The sequence below is a fragment of the Rhincodon typus genome, chromosome 40 (genome assembly GCF_021869965.1).
Source record: "Rhincodon typus isolate 14 chromosome 40, sRhiTyp1.1, whole genome shotgun sequence".
In the NCBI taxonomy this organism is placed as follows: domain Eukaryota; kingdom Metazoa; phylum Chordata; class Chondrichthyes; order Orectolobiformes; family Rhincodontidae; genus Rhincodon; species Rhincodon typus.
Window position 1 is genome coordinate 6266069 of NC_063371.1, and position 14560 is coordinate 6280628.

Below are 14560 nucleotides of genomic sequence, written 5' to 3' on the forward strand. Positions count from 1 at the left end.
AAGCCATGGTGACCAAATCTTCAGGAGTAGATTTCATTGCCATTCGCAACCTGAATTGAGAGCTGCTGAAGAATTCAGCATCGCTGCGGCTCAAGCATCCTTTGAGCTCCGGTGGTTTGTGGGTTATAATGATGAGCTAATTATCGAGTTGTTAAATTTTGGCAGTGACCACTTCAGTTATTTTCTGTCTCTGCAGAGGAGCTTTGCCCATCTAGGCATTCTTGTGATTAAAGTGGTTCGGATCCAGTAGTGGAGAAGAATCCTGTGTGTTTGGTGCAGCATTTGGAATCCTCAGCTTGTTGTTCAAGAAAGAAGTGTTTCACATTAGCGTGCTCTGATTGCAATCAAACTTGTTTTCGTAAGAGTGGCTATCTTGGAATCTGAGCTGCAAAAGAATTTCTTAATGGTGGTGATTGAGACATGAGCCATGAACTGAACAAGAAGCAGCAGAGCATTTGATAATTGTCTTTTCTATTGGCCTTTGGGATGAGGCTGTTGCTGCATGGATCAGTATTTATTACCCATCCCTAATTGCCGAGCGCGCAGTAAATCAACAACAGTGCTGTTGTTCTCGAGTAGCATGTCGGCCAGACCTGGTAAGGATGGCAGATCTCCTTCCTTGAAGAGCATGAGTGAACCAGATACTATAAGAACCCATCAACGATGAGTGCACATTTGCCCCTAGACTAGCTTTTAATGCCAGACTTTTATTGAATTGAAATTTGACAATTTGCCATGATGGGATTTGACCCCACATTCCCGGAACCTTGTCTTTGGGCTGTGGATTACTAATTCAGTGTCATTATTACGCCACCACTGCCTCCCCTGAAAATAACTTTTAAAGCAAATGCTTTTCCTGAAATTCTGCAGCTTGTTCTCAACTCCAAAAATAATCCTCGATAATCATTGGAACTAGAGTTGCTTCAAGAGTACCTGTTAGATATGCCCTCATTGGACGTCAGACAATGATTTTGAAAATTTCTCTTTTTATTCTTGTTGCTTTTATTTTTGTCTCCTTTCCTCTGCTCTTACAGTTTGTACTTTGCCTTCTTTTGTGTGCCCTTTACTCTGCATGTGTATGTGTTTTCCTTTCTGCTCCCTTGCATGCTTTCACTTTCATTTTTCTCCAGTGATTAGGTCCACTTGGATTTATAAACAGAAGTATAAAATACCATTTTCTTTGAAGAATTCAGTTGGTTGAGTAGCTTTCCTACGGGATTGCTGTAGTTATGTACCTGATTCTATTGGAGTTAATTAGCTTTCAGAGATTACATCTGGACTTGGCACTTAAGGTTTTTATCATACATGTAGAATAATAGTGTACTGAAGATTTTGTCGCTTACGTTTCCACGCGATCCATGAACGAATCCCTGCAAGGCCTACCACTCCATTCACTGAAGGTTTGGAACTTTCAACCCAGGTTTCACATGATACTTTTGATGAAATCTTTGAAGTGTTGGTTATGTTAGCTCTGAAGGAAGGATGTTGTTAAACCTGAGGGTGCAGAAAAGATTTCCAAGGATGTTGCTGGGGTTGGAGGGTTTGAGCTAGAGGGAGAGGCTGAATAGGCTGGGTCTATTTTCCCTGGAGCCTCTCAGGCTGAGGGATGACCTTGCAGTGGTTTATAAAATCACAAAGGGCATGGATCGCGTGAATAGCCAAGATCTTTTCCCCAGGGTAGGGAGTCCAAAACTAAAGGGCATAGGGTTAAGAGGAGAGGGCAAAGATTTAAAAAGGACCTGTGGGATAACTTTTTCACGCAGAGGGTGTTGTGTTGAACGAGCTACCAGAGGAAGTGGTGGAGGCAGGTACAGTTACAAGATTTAGAAGGCACTTGGATGGCTATATGAATAGGAAGGGGTTTGAAAGATATGAACCAAATGCTGGCAAATGAGACAAAGTCAGATTGGCAAGTCTGGTTGGCGTGGATGAGTTGTTTCCGTGCTGTGAAACTTAGGACTTTAGGACTCTGTCTCCGTCATGTCACATCATATAAGAAAGTTGCTCACTGTGTCTTCCAGGTCCATCGATTACCAGTGTCTGGAAATCAATCTGTCATTTCGAATTGTTACCAGATTGGAGACTTAGTATGGGCAAAGGTTGGTACCTATCCCTGGTGGCCCTGCATGGTGTCCTGTGATCCATTGCTACAAGTTCACACCAAGATCAACACAAGAGGTAAGACCCGAGAAATTATATGGCAACCGTGTCATTTCCCTTGAGAAGCACAATTCATACAGCTATGTCCTTGCTTTTTGTGCTCGTGAGAGTGGCTGGTCTGTATATTCAGTCAGGTCGATACATTTGCTGGAATGTCACACTGAGAATTAAAAATTGTTACTCTTACTGGAATAAAGTGTTCTGCTGTGTTTACATCATGTCCAGTCCACACTTTTTTTTTCTTTTATTGCACTGCTAACTCTGTTGGACAGGCTGTTGTGAAGGATCAAAGTTGGTTTTAGAGTCATGTGGAAATTGCTGCCATGTAATTTTGCTTTGTAATTTTGCATTGGCAGCACTAAAATTTCTTCAGTTGTAGTGAATAGCAGAGCAAAAACAAATGCAGTCCCTTTGACGTGAGACTGAAGTAATGAGCAGAGATATAGACAATGACGTCTAGTAGGATTGCTGTCAGATCAAAGTTGCCTCTGCTCCCACCTGATAGCATCTGACTTGCTGTTAAATTATTGCACCATACTTGTGTTCATGACTACTACTTGGAATGCCATTTGACATGTTGACTTGTGGGGAGATTTCTAATTCTCTTCACTGGATTTATTTATCTTGACCTTGTTTATTACAAGCTGGAATCTTCTCCCAAGTCCTTCAGATCTAAACTTGCAAAAAATGATGGTCACCACAGTGTATTTAAACTAATTCTGTAATTTATTCATTAATGCATTACCAGAAGATTGTGACAATGTTGTCAGTAATGCTGGTCCGTACATCAATTGTGGGAAGCATGGCACAGACTTTGCTGATTTAAATCGTCTTTGGCCATAAGAAATTGGCAAATTCTGGGTTAAATTATCCCTTTCTGAAAGTCTAAAATTATAACTCCTGTTTAGAGCTTCCATCATGTTTTTTCTCAGAGCATGAACTCAAAGATATAGAGTAGGATATCTGTTTGAACCTGCCAACCAGTTGTAGGATTGCATTCTGTCAGGCTCTGAATTTGAAATAACTTCATGTATTTTTTTTTTCTTATGTTTTTTGACCATGGACTGAAATGGGAAAAGGCCTGCTTTTAAAACAGGAGAATTGTGAGGGGATAACAAGGTGTAGAGCTGGATGAACACAGCAGGCCAAGCAGCATCAGAAGAGCAGGAAGGCTGACGTTTCGGGCCTAGACCCTTCTTTAGAAATTGTGAGGGGGTTTGCTGCACTATTCAAAGAAAGCAAGTGACTGAAAATAGACACTATAGCTTTGTTCAACCAGTGGTGAGATTGTTTGCAGACGGGCTGGAACAGGTGGTACGCCCACTTGAGATGTAGCAGCAGTAAAAAGTAACTGATTGGTTTGTGAAGTCGTGATCAGCTGTGGATGACACAAATGATTTGCTGACCACTAACTACATGCTTGGCTTTTGGGTAGCTGAAAATTGTGTTGGTATTTGGGCCAAAAGCTTTGGGACCTCCACGAGGTGAGATGGTGTGTCTGTGTACAGTGGGAAATACCTGTGGTCAAAAGAGTCACTAGTTGATCTACGTTGCTGCTTTTAACCTATAAGACAGAGACTTTGTAATTTCCGAACCAGTCATTCTGTGCCTTCTGCGAGGAAGTGTGAAGTACGTGGGGAGGAGTGATCAAGGAGCAACAAGTTCTGGTGAGCGAGAGGCTTGTCTCTGAGAGTCCTGCAGACATGGGGCTTCCCCGGTTGGTTGTTTTTCTCCACCCAGAACGCCGTTTTCTTGTTTGTCTGTATCTGTTTTATGAATGGTTGGACTTTTAACAAAAAGGGTTATATGTCAACAATTCCTGTTTGTTTATCTGTTGCTAGAATCGACTTTGTTGTCATATACAAAAATTCTGAAGCACAGCAACGTGTACCTGCTTTTGGTTATCCTCAGTCTACAGATACAAGTAAAATGGGGACTCTGTGTGCTCTTTGATAAAATCTTTATGTTTTTGTGACAACTCTGGGAATAGCAGGGCTTGCTTTCCAGTGTACTGCTCCAGGGAGCTGTGACCTAACTGTATAAATTTATCTCTTAAATTGAACTATAACTTGGAAATTGTGAACCGTGCTGATTTGAGAAACAGCAATGCAGACATTCAGCAGTAACTTTGAGAAGTGAAGCTTTTGCAGGCCTACGGAGAAAGAATAAGCTTTTCACAAGAGTGTGTACAAGAAGTGTGTACAATGGTTAACTTTTGTATGAGATTGTGTCCCTATGTCACACCAAATATTTTTATGTTTCTTTTGTTCTTCCCTTTGGCATTCCATGCAACATGTGCAGATGCTGTCCGTAGATTTTGTTACTGTTACGACCAAAGAGGTTCTGATAGAAATACTCCATTTCTATTGATGGAACAGTTCTCTTTGATTTATGACCAAGCAGGTGGCTTCTTTATGGAGGCTTCTAGCATAATACTGAATGCTGTTTCAAATGAGATTTGGACAAGTTTCGTTTCATTTGAGTAGTTAAATTAAATTATTAACATGAAACAAATTTTTTTCTGGGCACCCTTCCAAAAGCAGCATGTCAACAAAAAGTTTTTAAAAAAAATTATATATTCATTCAGAAGATGTGAGCGTCACTGGCAAGGCCAGCGTTTGCTGCCTGGCCTAATTGTTCTAGAGTAGTTTGCAGTGAGCTCAGAACAGTCCCAAGGATGAAGGTGCGGTCACGTCGGGGGTTTCAGGACTTTGATGCAGCAATGCTGAAGGCCCGGATATGTCTTGGAGGTTGTGGTGCCTCCCTTTGCTTGTTACCCTTGTTTACCGAAGCAGTAGAATTTGAGAGATTGGCAGCTGCTATCGAAGGAGGCTTTGTGAGTTGCTGCAGTGCCGCTGGTGATTGGAGGAGTGAATGTTGAAGACGGTGAATGGGGTACCAGTGAAATGGGCAGTGAAATGATTTTGAGCTTCTTTAATGCTGTTGGAGCTACATTGATCCAGGCAAGTGGGGAGTGTTTCATCACACGCCCAATCTGCATAGGCAGATAGGCTTTGGGAAGATGAGGTACAATGGTAAGAATAAAAATATAATCCATTGTGGATGAACCCTGTTCTCTGCTCTGACATTTATTTAAGAAATGGTTCAAAAAGTCTAATCCTGATGAAAGCTATAGTTGAATTGTAGAGACATCGAGTCATACAGCATGGAAACAGCCCTTCGGTCCAACCAGTCCATGCCAAACATAATCCCAAACTAAACTTGTCTCTCCTGCCTGCTCGTGGCCCATATTGCTCCAAACCTTTCGTATTCATGTATCTATACAAATGTCTTTTAAATGTTGTAATTATACCTGCATTCACCACTTCCCGTGGAAGATCATTCCACATGTGAACCCCACTCTGTGTAAAAGATTGCCTCTTACATTTTTTAAAAATCTTCCCCCTCAAAAATGTGCTCCATGGGCTTGAAATCCCCCACCCAAGGGAAAAGACCACCACCGTTAACGCTGTCTATACTTCTCATTATTTTATAAATTTAGTTCAGGTCACCTCTCAACTTGCTATGCTCCAATGCAAAAATTTCCAGCCTATCTAGCCTTTCTTTTAACTCAAACCTTCCATACCTGGCAACATCCTGGTAAATCTCTTCTGAACCCTCTCTAGCTTGATAATATCTTTGCTATAACTGGGTGACGAGAACTGGACACAGTACTCCAGAAGAGACCTCACCAACGTCCTGTACAACCTCAACATGACTTCCCAACTCCTATCCTGAACTCTAATTAGCTAAAACAGCCTTACTTTCAGATGAAGAAGTTGGCCAGTGTTCCTCCTAGAAAGTACATAGGTGAATCTTCTGTGAGTGTCAGATTGAGTATTCAGTGAAACACAAGTCAGATTCCTGACAGTGATGAACTCCTCTTCTATCTCTCTCTCTCTCTTCTGTCCTCCCCCACCTCCCCAAAGGAACCCCAGCTTTAGGAAACAAAGACTTCTAGATACAACTGGTGGAATCTATAAATTTTTATTTTCAGCTACTCTACACTAATAACCAGTTTGTGATTTATGCAGTTGTCCCCAGAATGTGAATTGACAGGTCCTCAATTGGTCAGTTTAATTTTCACAAAACCCATCCACTTGGCTAGTTTGGTTCCTTGTGTTATAAAGCATGTGAAAGCTCAGAAGTGAAACTGTGTGAGACACAGTCATGCATGTGTCTGTGGGCAAATATTGTTTGCGCACATACGACTGCATTCCCTTCAGTAAACATGTATTGAAATTTCCTTTTCTGTATATGATAAAATTTCACCATGTGGCAGGATAATTAGGATATTCAGTGCAAACTTTGTTCTGATAATTTGAAGTCCATCTCTGTTTATATGCAATGTGTTTAATTAGCCTGAACTCAAAGAAGGAACTAATGACAAAATAAATATATGATAAAAAAAATGCTATCTCAAATAATTACCTATTTTTGCCACTGATTAATACATTGATTAGGCTGAGGGTGAGAATGGGTTAAGTTTAATTCTTAAGCTGTAATGAAGCACTGTGTTGTACAAGTTTGTTGAAATATATTACAGTGACTTTTTCCAACACTAACAATGGAAATGTGTTTGCTCAGTATGTGGCTCATGGGTCACTATCTTGGTGTTTGCATCAATTGCATGTTGAAAAACTTCTCTTTATTTCAGCCAGGAGTGAGTGAATCATAGGTTTGATATTTTATAACTATCTCCCAGATGGGTGATGTCCCAACTCTGCCCGATTTAGAAGCTGTAATCTTACACCTGTTTGTGCAGGTGCTCGCAAGTATTGGCTGCAATGCTATTTGTTCACCACCAGGAATGGTTTTACCTGTTCAAGTCATTCCCTACAGATTTCTTTATTTTGCCTTGTATGCAGCAAAGTAAGGCCATTTTTCCAGAGATAAAATTGCTTGAGTCACCCTGAGCCACTCTGATGCCTTGCTTTTGTCTGATTTGTGGAGTAATATATTCAGTGGTCTGAGAGCAGTTTACCTAGCTAGTGAGGAGCACGTGTCGACTAAATGAATGGAGGAGCGGAAACCAAACGTTTTGGAGTGGATAAAAAATAGCCAGTCACAACAAAGAAAGCGTCCACTTCAATTTCAGAATTGTGCCATTGCAGTGAAATTGATTCAGACAGTGACCTGTGCACTTTAAGTTAATTGACTACATTTCACCAATTGAGCAGAACAGTGAATTACCAAATGAAATAATCTGGAAGAGGCCACATTTCAGATCCCCTGGATATGGCTTGTGGGTGCACTTAATATTTTGTGGTTTCTGTCCTGTGATGTTAATATATCCTGCTTCGTTGGAGAAATGGGCATGTCATGAAGTAAGCCTTTTCAAAAAAATGTCTGAACTTGTTGGCATGTCTTGGTGTTTGCATCACTTGCATGTTAAAAAAATTTCTCTTTGTTTCAGTCAGGAGAGAGGGAAACCGAGTTTTCATTGTTTTATGCCTATCTTCCAGATGGGCGATGTCTGAAGTCTACCCGATTTTAGAAGCTGTAATCTTACATCTGTTTGTGCAGGTGCACGCGAGTACCACGTGCAGTTCTTTGGGACGGTGCCAGAACGAGCCTGGATCCATGAGAAGCGGGTGGTGCCTTACAAGGGGCGTTCACAGTACAGTGCCCTTGTAGCCGAGACTGCCAAGCAGGCCAGCAATGCTGCAGAGAAGCAAAAGGTAATTGATGATGTGAAACTGTCATAAAGATTACCCAATAGTGCAGACCAGAATATGCAAACCAGTGTCACTTGCAGTATATTTTTGGAGCAGAATCTTGTGACTTTTATCAGACACTGTGGATAACTGATGCTTTCAGATGGTTAATATTGAGAGATTTACCCTGGAGAAAGTATCCTGTTGTTTCCTTCTGGGCTTTTGTTTTAAAATTTGCATATTTGAACAAACAGTTTTTCCATCAAGATCTTCCATTTAGGGCTTTTCTCCAAAGAGATCTGACCAGATGTACCATGCCAGTTGAGAAATTGGAAGGCTGCTATGACTGTTTTTTGATTCAAATTGTGGCTGTTAAAATACACTTCCTTCAATCACTTGTTAGTTGAGTTTTGTTGGTGTAAGCATTTCAAAATAATCTGTTTCTGAGACACAATCATGTGTTTTGTGAATCTCTGTGCATTGTTGTGAAACATCATGTATTTTACAAAGACTGAGTCAGAACATCACCTGTGAGAGGTAGCTTGGCTCTTCATGGCTTGCTTCCAATGTCTGAAGGAACAACATGGCATTGATAGATCCTATCTGATTGTGGTTTAAGATCACGATAGGGTAGAAGTCAAGGCAGCGGATGAGGAAATCACAGGTCCAGAATAATGCTTTTGGGATGTGGGTTCAAAACTTTCAGTTTGTGGAATTTACATTTGATTGATAGATCTGGGAAATGATACATGTCATGGTGATGATGCAACCTTCAATATTCTATAGGGAAGGAAATTGTGTGATTCCAGACACACAGCAATTTGGTTGGATCTTAACTGCCCTCTGAAATGGCCGAGCAAGCCATTTAGTTCAAGGAGATTTGGGGATGGGCAACAAGTGCTACTCTTGCTGGCAATTCCCAAGTCCAGAATGAAAAAAAAAACAAAATCTCAGTTCTGTGCAAAAGCTTTGACAAAAAGCATTTAGTGCAGAATGTGTTTCTGATGCTGTTTTTTTTTTGACAGAAACTTCTTGCATCTTACATTCCCGCTTTGCTTCTGTGTCATCTCCTGTCAGACATATAAATCTTTCTGAAATCAGTGAAGACCCTGTTGGAATGACTGAATCTCTCTCGGTCGAGTTGTAATGGTTTGCAGAGAAAAGGACTGGGACAAGTGAACTATAGAGTGCTTGGAGTTTGTGATCGGTAGCTGTACGGGACAGGTGTTGCTTGGGAGCACCCTCCAGATTTGCATGCTACAACTCTTGCTTTTACATCTCAACTTGGCATGCATGGCAATAGCTGTTAATTTTGTCGTTCGGGAATTTAAAAGGATCCCTTAAAAAAAAAAAAAAATCACACCTGAATTCTGTAACAGAATTGAGGTGGCTGAGCTAGAGGCAATGGCAGACATTTTAGAAACAAAGAAAATAAAAGCAGGAGTAAGCCATTCAGCCCTTCAAATCTTCCGTGCCATTCAAAATGATTACGGATGATCATCCTTCTCAGTCCTTGTTCCTGATTTCTCTCAATAACCTTTGATCCTTTGATGTAAGTGTCTAAATAATTTCAAATAAAAGCTAATATTTGATACATACGCAGGAAGAGCTGTGTCCATCAAGGAGCACTTGCGTTTGATCCATGCCCATGGGAAAATTACATGGCAGAGATGAGGCAGAACCCATCATAAACCGAAGAACTGTATACAGAAGGTTTTGGCAGTTTGCGTCATACTTGGTCTTGGAATTGAGGAAAAAAGTGCTGTTCTGATCACGTGCGCAATGGACAATAAATAATTTGAGACTCAAATAATTTGTGCATTGGGGGAAGAAAGCCTGACCTCTTCAAAAGGTATGATTGGTACCACCTTGTTTTTTTTTCTGCAAGGGATAGGGAAAATTGGCATCATCTTAGCAGACACACATTCCCCTTCACTCCCAACACCCCCCACAGCCCTACGGCACCTTCCCCTGTAACCAGCGAAGGTGCAACACCTGCCCATTTACTTCCCCAGTATCCAAAGGCCCAAACATACCTTCCAGATGAAGTAACACTTGACCTACACTTCCCAGAATCTAGTCTACTGCATTCGCTGCTCACAATGTGGTCTCTTCTACACTGGGGAAACGAAGCGTAGACTGGGTGACTGCTTCACAGAACATCTACATTCTGCTTGCAAAAACACCCTGAACTACCTGTTGCCTGCCACTTTAATGCACCACCCTGTTCCCTGGCCAACATCTCTGTCTCTGGCTTGCTGCAGTGTTCCAGCAAAGCTCAACGCAAGCTGGAAGAACAACACCTCATTTTCCACTTGCGGACCCTGCAGCCCTCCGGACTCAATATCGAGTTCAGTAATTTTAGGGCCTAAACTCTCCCGTGTACCAGCCCCCCACCCCACACACCAGGCCTTGTTACCACAGAGCCTGCCATTACCCGCCACCTGTTGTTAGTCAGTAATAGTCCCCATTAACAGCTATTCACCCTCCCAGCCTGATCATTATCAACTGTTTGTCTGTCCAACTGTTCTTCTCTCTGTTTAGGCTAAATCTTATTGTTTACTCCCTACTCCATCCCCCTCCCCTTTTTTCTGCATATAAACTGAAGTTTTCCCAGCCACCATCAATTCTGAGGAAGGGTCACTGGACCCGAAATGTTAACTTTTTTTCCTTCACAGATGCTTCCAGACCTGCTGAGCTTTTCCAGCAACTTTGTATTTTTTCCTGATTTACAGCATCCGCAGTTCTTTCAGTTTTTATAATGGTTGCTCCAACCTTGCTGTATGTATCTGATGAGCAGTCAAGTCTTGGTCTAGATGGAGCAGATGGAGAGAGAAGTTCCTTGCCTAAGCAAGTACAAGGCCTCATTTCACAACGTAAAATGTCACGAGATATCATGAAAGTCCTGTGATCCTAGGTTTTATTTTGCTTTTGTGTGAAACCTGCCATCTTATTGCCTTATCTTTCTCCTTGATTGGTCTGAAAATATCCCATTGCCCTTTTATAAGATGAGGTGAGTTTCCTTGTGTCCTGTGTGATGTGCATCCCTCTCAAAACATCAGTCAGAAAACAGATGATTTGAGAAAGCAGGAGTGAAGCTGTTTGCCTCAGAATTCACTGTCTCGAAACTACAGTGGTAGCTTGTCTGGCTTGTCCCGTTTTGATTGTGGTCATTGGTAACCTCCTGGACAGTCATTGTTTGGGATTCAGCAACGATGCCTTTGAATGTGAAGAGGTGATGGTTAGATTCTCTGGGGATGGCTGTTCTCTGGCATTCGTATGACATGCATGTTGGTCAACCAGCCTAAGCCTCGGTATTGTCAAGGGCAGTCACTCTTGGCTCAGCTCTGGAGTTGAGTGATTTTTTTTTTCCTGTTCTGGATGAAGGCTGTTATGAGGCCAGGAGCTAAATGGCCCAGAAAGGAATCCAAACTGGGCATCAGTGAGCAGGTTGTTGTTTTTTGTGTACTGCCTAATAACACTGTTGTCAACTCCTTTCCCTACTTCGCTGATTATGGAGAGCCGGTTGGTCGGGTGGGAAGAGGCTGGACTTGGTTTGGCCTGATGTTTGGATCCAGGACACAGCTTGATAACTTTCCATCTTGGTGGGCAGATGCCAATGTTGCAGCTGTACTCAAACAGCTAGGCCTAAGATACAGCACAAGTCTCGGCTGTTACTGCTCCATTGTTGCCAGGACTGTCAGCCTTGGCACAGTCTCTCATGCCTTTGGACGTTTCTTAATAGCATAAGGAGTGAATCAAATTGTTTGAAGGCTGGCAGCTCTGATGCTGGGGACCTTAGGAAGAGACTGAGGTGGATCATCCTCTCCTTGCTTCATGGCTGCAAATACTTCAGCCTCAACATGATTAAGGATCAGGATATTTGTGCATCCTTCATATCGTTTTAGTTTAATTGGCCACTGTTCCCTTAGGGATGTGGCAGGAAGGCAGAAGAGACATGTGACCCATTTGTTATGGGATTGTCAGTTGCATGCTGCTTCTGCTGTTTGGCTTGCAAGTAATTCTGTGCTGTAACTTCACCAGACATGTCATGTTTAGGAGTGCCTAGCACTGCTGCTGGCATACCATCCTATACTCTTCAATGACGCAGAGTTGATTTCCTGTTTTGATGATATTCAGAACTTGGGGATATATGAGGGCATGAAGTTACTGATTGCGTTAGAGTACAGTTGCACTGTCAAAGGCTCACAGTGCCCCATGGGTGCCCATAATGAATTGCTAAATCTGTTTGAAGTGTATCCCATTCAGGGTGTTTCCAATTGTATGAGGACTGTTCTGCCTTACCAGCCATGACTGAACTCATCTCTTGGCAGGTGAAGGTCTGGTCTTATCTTGTTCATCTACACTGAAGAATGTTGAATGATACAATCAACACAGGTTTTAGATTTTTTCACTAATACGATTATGAGATTTGCCGCATGTGTTAAACAGTGTGCCACAAGCTATGGTGAACATTGTTATGACTAATTACAAAACTGTTGTTAAAATACCTAAAATCTGGACAGGAAATGCGGGGCAACCCTGTGCATGGTATTGCATTGAGGGTTCTGCAGGTACATAATTCTTCAAATCTTGAGTCACATTTAGACAGGGTGGTTTAAAAAGGAGTGGGGCGTGCTTGCCTTCATTGCTTAGTGCTATGAGTATCGTAGTTGGGAAGTCATGTTGAGGCTGTACAGGACACTGATGAGGCCTATTCCAGAATATTGTGTTCAGTTCTGATTGCCCTGTTATAGCAAGGATATTATCAAGCTGGAGACGGCTCAGAAGAGATTTACCAGGATGTTGCCAGGTATGGAAGGTTTGAGTTTTAACAAAGGCTAGATAGGCTGGGACTCTTTTCTGTGAAGTGTAGGAGGTTGAGAGGCGACCTGATAGAAGTTTATAAAATAATGAGAGGTATAGTTAGAATAAATGGGAGTTGTCTTTTCCCTAGGATGGGGAATTTCAAGACTAGGGGGCACATTTTTAGGGTGAGCGGAGAGAGATTTTAAAAAAGACAAGAGGGGCAAATTTTTTAAACAGAGAATGGTCTCCGTGTGGAATAAACTTCTTGAGGAAGTGGTTGATGCTGGTACAATTACAATGTTGAAAATACACTTGGATAGATAGCTGATTAGGAAAGATTTGGAGGGATATGGGCCAGGAGCAGGCTGGTGGGGCTCATTTGTTCTGGGATTATGTTGTGCATGGTTTGGTTGGACCAATGGGTTTGTTTCTGTGCTGTATGACTCTGTGACTGAGTCAAGAGTGGTTCCAGTTCCATCCTTCATCTTCTATCAGCTGGCTTAAACAAGTCTGAATTTGTACCTTGACTCAGTGGGAGCAAACTCTCTTCTTTTGAACAGGGTACTGGGTTCAGAGGGATTCCTGTATGGTCAGGGATAAAATGTCAGTTCAATGCAGAAGACTGTATTACACAACTTCTGGGAAATTATCCTGGTGTCATGGCTCAGATGTTATCCCTCAAACAAAACTAATTTTACACTGAAGGCAGGAAGAATGTCGTGATGTTGCATTAATTGGTTGTTATTTTTTCTTCTGTTACAAGTTTGACTTTGTTTGAAAAGGTTTTACTGAATTATTTTGACATATCCTGTAGATGTAAAAGGAGTGACATAAATGCAAATAGGTACGATTTTGTTTTTTTTAAAATTTGTGAGCGTGATAATTGCTGTGTTGTAGTTGATTCAGTTTTTTCAGTTTTTTCAATTTTTACTTGTAGATTTTGAAGCCTATAGCACAAAGAATTCGACCTCAGTGGGATGTTGGCATAACTCAAGTCGAAGATGCATTGAGATTGACTCAGGAGGAACGGATCGCACAGTACACTTTCATTTATGTGGATGAAAAGCCTGATGCATCAGCAGATACGACTGCGACATCAGTAAATCATGAAGTAAAAAGAAATAGACGCCTTGGAACATTGTCCAGTCCTCCACACGACCAGAGAGTGGGCAAGCAGGCCTCTTCAGCGCTCTCCACTGCCAATGACGCAGGCCAGTGGGCACACGAAAGGCAAGCAAACATCCAAGAGCCTCCCCCCAAAATGACTTGGAGAACAGCAGCAGCTAGGAAATCACTGCCACCTTCCCTTGCAAACCTCAAGGGGAACCAGGCTGAGAAAAGAACTGGTGGCAATTCTGACTGTGAGGTGTTGCCAGTAAGAAAAAATGACCAGGTATTTGAAATCGAGGAGAATAATGCCAATGGAAAATTGCCTAACAAGTATTTAGTTATGTCAAAGAGGAATATTTCAAGGGTAATTAATACATAGATTGTTTGTTTTAAAGGGGTTAAAAAAGAAATATGCCATTTGATTACTTTACTCCACGTTGCTTGCCTGACCTTTTGGCAGATTGTTGATGATTGGTGAATTGTGTGCGCAAGTAGCAGGCTTCATGCCATACCTTCTTTCCATGGGTAAAATCATTTGTCTCCACCTTAGAGTAACAGCATCTTGTCACTCTGTGTTTGCAATCCGACAACATCCCACTTAGAAGTTCATCACACAAGTAACCCCTCACTTGAATTCCAGATTTTATTTCCTTGCTTTTGAGAAACATGCCCTTGATGCTGAAAAGCCACAATGAGGAAGAAGAACAAAAATAAAGGAATGACAGGAATCTCACTTCATGATTACTCTTGAGTGTTTACTGCCCTGTGACTCCAGCTGGAAAGTGTGTGCTTGTGTGTGTGTGTGTGTGTGTGTGTGAGAGAAT

At 41.8% G+C, this 14560-nt stretch overlaps 1 protein-coding gene across 9 annotated transcripts in view; it reads left to right on the forward strand.

Annotated features, from left to right (window-relative positions):
* The window catches only part of nsd3 (nuclear receptor binding SET domain protein 3), a 108169-nt gene that overhangs the window by 37983 nt on the left and 55626 nt on the right, over positions 1 to 14560 (forward strand). For 8 of the 9 annotated variants that reach the window (XM_048618684.1, XM_048618686.1, XM_048618688.1 and 5 more), the window contains exons 3-5: positions 2022 to 2178; positions 7687 to 7841; positions 13564 to 14019. In XM_048618684.1, coding sequence (XP_048474641.1) covers positions 2022 to 2178; positions 7687 to 7841; positions 13564 to 14019 — 768 coding nt within the window. The remainder of the gene's footprint in view (positions 1 to 2021; positions 2179 to 7686; positions 7842 to 13563; positions 14020 to 14560) is intronic. The other variant, XM_048618691.1, reaches the window with a different exon arrangement.